General features: G+C 35.1%; 1 protein-coding gene across 1 annotated transcript in view; it reads right to left on the bottom strand.

The window, feature by feature from the left end:
* SBF2 (SET binding factor 2) overlaps positions 1-6000 on the bottom strand; it is a 436540-nt gene that overhangs the window by 232538 nt on the left and 198002 nt on the right. Inside the window, exon 3 of the mRNA XM_023509946.1 lies at positions 1233-1370. Within this exon, the coding sequence (XP_023365714.1) occupies positions 1233-1370 (138 nt within the window). The remainder of the gene's footprint in view (positions 1-1232; positions 1371-6000) is intronic.

The following is a 6000-nucleotide window of genomic DNA, read 5'->3' on the forward strand; positions in this document are numbered from 1 at the left end:
CATTTCCAAATTAAAAGTTTGAAAACTACTCAAGAATTCCTAGAACGTCTTTATAAGCACTGCGGTAAGGTCTTAATATGGTACATTTCTGTCTGTTTATGTGGGAGTGGGTAGCAAAGGAGAGAGGAGAGAGAACCTAAATAATCATATTTAGTTTCAAAAGATAATCCTAGGAACTTGTGGAAAAGTACCCTGAAAAATATGGAAAAAACAGAAAATACTGCATTCTCAGCATTAACTTAAGCTCTAAAACAACAAATGCTCCTTTGTGAGGCCATCTCAGAAAGCAGGCCAATCTTTTCCCCCAGAAGTGATACTCACAAATCTGCACGTACTAGAAACTATCCTAGATAATGCAAATTGGCTCACTCTGAACCCCTTTACAGTTGCCTTTTTGTATTACAGGGCCTGGAAAACAAAACAAACTACCACCACTACCACCACCAAAAAACCCAACATTTTTCTGACTCCCTTGCAATGAGGTGGCTTTTGCATGTAATCTGACTTCCATCAAAGAAACAACCCATATGAGACTTAAAAGCAGAAGTCAGCAGTGTTGAGACCTTAGCTGCACATAGGCATTCAGATATTCTAGGGCAACTAGAGTGAAGGTTATGCTGTCTGATACTCAGTGTCTTAAGTATCAAGTGGTAAGTCAGAAATGATACGGTTTCTGTGACAATAGCCCCAAGTGCGTGTGTGTGTATTAGATCTTAGTATCTAGAATTGGCTCCCCGTCTGACCCTCGCCCCTAAAATTCTATAAGTTGCCCAAAGCTTTGTCATAAATCCTTTCTGGTTAAATTAGAGAAAGTAGATCCAGGTGTCTGAAACTAAGAACCTATACCACTATTCCAGAAAAATAATGATTTTAAATGTCTATAGTTCTAGCCTATGAATTTCAGTCTAATCATGTTAATAATACTACCGTTTATAAGTTAAAATGTACTTGGGTACTTAAACAATAATGTCAAGCATCATGACAAATGATTTAAAAACATTCGTATTAAATTCTTTATGCTCTGTGAAAGACTCCTTGGGAGAAGGACTGGCAGGGAAAATCACAGGATCACCAGGAGAGGAAACTAATCTTCTCAATAAGCCAATTCATGGATATGCTATTTTTATTTTTAAAAAATCAGATTATGTCTAATACGTTGAAAGAGAACAATTAAATTTGGAAAGTAACTTTACCATGTTGCTCCCTTGTCAAATCTTTAAAAGTCTTTGTACCTGGAGATTGATCTCTGCCTCGTAGAAGGTTAGGCAAGAGCAGTAATGTCGATCTGAGTCAATATCCGTCAGGACCACCACAAAGAACGTTGGCTGCTTCCTCTCTCTGGACAGCTGCCACCCACCAGGCTGACAAAACTAGATAGAATGGGAAAAAAAATCGTCACATTTTAAAGTATAAAATTTTGTATTCATTAATCTCTGAGAAATCTTAAATGTTCCCCTGTTTTAAAAAATGTCTACCTGATGTATGTCACTTACCTAACATTAAAAAAAGTTCATGGCTCGGTGCCCATTGCTCAGTGGTTAGGGCACTGGCCACATACAAGACTGGCCGGTTTGAATCCAGTCCAGGCCTGCTAAACAACAATGACAACTGCAACAAAACATTAGCTGGGCATTGTGGCAGGCACCTGTAGTCCTAGCTACTTGGGAGGCTGAGGCAAGAGAATTGCTTAAGCCCAAGAGTTTGAGGTTGCTGTGAACTGTGACGCCAGGCACTCTACCCAGGGCAATAGCTTGAGACTTTATCTCAAAAAAATAAAATAAAGTAAGTTCATGTACAGATTTGTAATGTAGAAAACTTTCATAAATGTACATATGCATTTTATGAAGACTTTTTTAATTGATTAGATTTTCTGCAGATTCTACTCTGAGATGTCAATTCTGAGACCTACGGCAGCATGCAGGAACACAGCATCAAAATGAAGGACTTTCCCTCAACTATGGGAATAAATCATGGAATAAGATAAGTTGAAAGTATGTATCATTGAAGGAAAACAGAATTTAAAATTTCCTTGTGAATCTAAGAGTCTTCAATTCAGTACAGTTGACAAAGATAGACCACATTCTGGGCTATAAAACACATTTTAACAAATTTAAAAGAAATCACACAATGTTTGCTCTCAAACCACAATAGAACTAAACTAGAAATCAATAACAAAGATAGCTGGAAAATCTCAAAGTATTAAGATTAAACAATATACTTTTAAATAACACATGGGTCAAAGATAAAATCTCAAGAGAAATTTCTAATGTTTTGAACTAAATGAAAATACAATTTATTGAAATTTGTGGTATGCAGCAAAAGCAGTACCTAAAGAAAAATTTAGAAAAGAAGAATTAATAACTCAAAATCAGTAATCTAAGCTTTAACTTTAGGAAACTAGAAAACAAAGAACACATTAAATCCAGAGTAGGCTGAAAATAGAAGTAAAATTAGAGCCAAAATCAATGACCTTGAAAACAGAAAATCAATAGAGAAAATCAATACCAAAAGCTGGTTCTTTGAATAGATCAAAAATATCAATAAGCCTCTAGCCAGGCTAACTGAGGCAAAAAGAGAGAAGACACAACTTACTAATATCAGAAATGAAAGAGAGCACATCAATACAGATCCCATGGGTATTTGCAAGATAATCAAAGAACACTATGAATAACTCTATGCTCACAATTTAGATAATCTAGATCAGTGGTTCTCAGTCTTCCTGATGCTGCGAACCTTTAATACAGTCCAAAGGGGTCATGACCCACAGGTTGAGAACCGCTGATCTAGATGAAATGAATCAATTTCTTTAAAGATATAATCTGCTGAAACTCACATAAGAAATAGAAAATCAGAATAGATCTATATGATTACAGAAATTCAATCAATAATAATTTTCTAAAACTGGTAACGACAGGCCCCAATAAAATCACTGGTGAATTCCACTAAATATATAAGAACAAATTACAGTCAGCCCTCCATATCCATGGGTTCTGCATCTGCGGATTCAACCAACCAGGGATCAAAAATATTTGGAAAAAAATATTTTAAAATACAACAGTAAAAAAATACAGTATAGCAACTATTTACATGGCTTTTGCATTACATTAGATACTATAAATAATCTAGAAATGATTTAAAGTTTTCAAGAGGATGTATGTAGGCTAGATACAAATATTATGCCATTTTACAGGTATGTGTAAGAGACTCAAACATCCTCAGATTTTGGTATTCTGGATGGTGGGAGAACTATTATATACCAATTCTCCTCAATGTATTTCAGAAGATAGAAGCAAAGGGAATACCTCCTAACTCATCCTAATTCACGTGGCCAGCATAACCCTAAAACCAAAACCAGACAAATACACTATAGGAAAAACCTCCACAGACCAATATCTCACATAAACATAAAAGCAACAATCCTGTACAAAATGTTAGCAAATTGGGCAATGCCTGTGGCTCAAAGGAGTAGGGCACTGGCCCCATATGCTGGAGGTGGTGGGTTCAAACCCAGCCCTGGCCAAAAAACTGCAAAAAAAACTATTAGCAAATTGAATTTGACAATGTATAAAAAGAACATCATGACTAAGTAGAATGCATTCCAAGGATACAAGGATGGATTGCCATTAAAAAAAAAATATATTACATCAATAGGCTAAAAGAATTAGAAGCATGTGATCATATCAAAAGATACAGAAAATGCACTTGATAAAATCCAACACCCACTGACAATAAAAATTCTCAGAAAACTACAAATAGAGGGGAACTTCCTCAGTTTGATAAATAATATGTACAAAAAACCTACAGCTAACATCGTACTTCATGATGAAAATTCAAAGATGTCCAACCAAGATTAGATATAAAGTAAGGATACCCCTCTTTCCACTGCTTCTCAACATTGTACTGGATGTCCTAATGCAATAAAAGGAAAAGGAAAGAAAAGATATACATATTGGGAAGAAATAAACAAATCTGTTTTTGTTCACAGATGACATGACTGTGTACTAAGAAAATCCAAAAAACCTATGGTGCATAATGCAAGGGTACTTGTTGGATTTATTAAGTATAGAGTATAAATGTCTTAACACAATAATTAGTAAACGAGATGAAGTTTATATTAACAGTGTGATGTAAACACTCCTAATTCTACACATTGTACCCCATACATGCATTAATGTATACACGATCTATGCATTTATGATTTAATTTAAAAAAATCCAAAAAAAAAACCTCCTAGAACTAATAAGCAACCATGCCAAAGTTCGAATGCAAGACTAATATGTAAAAATCACTTTCCTATATGCTAGCAATAAACAAGTAGAATTTAAAATAAAAACACAATCATTTGTATTAGCACCCCTACAAAATGAAATACTTAGGTATAAATCTAGCAAAATACATATAAGACCTTTATGAAGAAAATTTCAAAACTCTGATCAAAGAAATCAAAGAACTAAATGAATGGAAAGAGATTCCAGGTTCATGGACAGGAAGACTCAACATTGACAAGATATCAGTTCTTTCCACTCTGACCAACAAATTCAATGAAATCCCAATAAAAATCCCAGAAAGTTATTTTGCAGATATCAATAAAATGACCCTAATGTTTATAAGGAGAGGCAAAGACCCAGGATATCCAACACAATAATGAGAGAGAAAAACAAACCTGGGGGCTGACACCACCCAACTTCAAGACTTAGATTATAAAGCTATAGTAATCAAGGCAGTATGGTACTGGTAAAAGAACAGGCAAGTAGATCAAAGGAACAGAACACACAGCCCAGAAACAGACCCACTCAAGTACCTGCAACTGATCTTAAGTACACATGCAAAGTGCTTACCACACCTTAGCTCATGGTTCAGTGATGTAAATGATTGTTATAATTATTACCCACTTCAATCCAACCTTAGTTTCTATCAGCATCTCTTTGACATTTTCTTTCCTCTTTTGCCTAGACCTTTTCTAAAGCCTGCCCCTCTTCTGTCTTACTGCCCCCTTGTCTTAGTCTAGAAATATCAGAAAAGTAAGATCTGGACGATTTCTTACATTTTGAGAGAGACATTAATCATGTTCACAGCTTCAGTACAGAATGAAAACTTGTGTCTGGAAACATAAGGAATACATGAAGAAATAGCGTAAAAGACTTAAAGCTACCTTAATTAGCAAATAAGTAAAAACTTTTCTCTCTAGTACATTTTAGTCAGAAATACCAATTCATTCAGCACGTTATTTATTGATCACTTAAGTATCATTTATTCTACAAAGTCTTTGAAACATCCCAGTTTCTCCAGACCTTTCCAAACCAATCCCTCTCCTGTGCCATTTTTATTATAAATAACATTTTTATTATAACATTTTTATTATAAATAACAGCAACAATAAAAATAAAAATTACCCTAGAACTTCTTATCTATTTTACTAAGCTGGTATAGAAAAGTTGACATCATTGTCTTTATTTTGTGTGTACAGTTGTCCCTTGATATCCTTGGGGGACTGTTTGCAGGACCTCTGTCACTGACACATAAATCTGTGGACACTCAAGTTCCATAGTCAGTCCTAAGGAACCTACACATATGAAAAGTCAGCCCTCCGTACCCATGCATTTTTCTCTCAAAAATCCATCTGTATTAAGTTCTGACATTATAATTTAGGCTTATTTGTAATCTTAATATGTCTTTTGTTAATCTAGAATAGCAGCTCTCAAAGTATAACATACAGAATCACAGAAGTCCCCAAGAACAAAACTAGTTTCCTAACAGTATTAAGATAGTGGCTGTTTCTTTTACATAAGTAAAGCTGTTTGTTACAAGAATCAAAGTAGTGGCACCAAATTATAGTAGTAATCATTGAATTCCTCATAGCTGCACACTTGAAACTTTTTTATGTCAGTTTCCATTAAGAATGCCCTTGATGGCTCAGCGCCTGTGGCTCAAGCGGCTAAGGTGCCAGCCACATACATCTAAGGTGGCGGGTTTGAATCCAGCCCGGGCCCACCAAACAAC

The sequence above is a fragment of the Otolemur garnettii genome, unplaced genomic scaffold, assembly GCF_000181295.1.
Source record: "Otolemur garnettii isolate 467f Iridium unplaced genomic scaffold, OtoGar3 scaffold00001, whole genome shotgun sequence".
NCBI classification, from domain to species: Eukaryota; Metazoa; Chordata; class Mammalia; order Primates; family Galagidae; genus Otolemur; species Otolemur garnettii.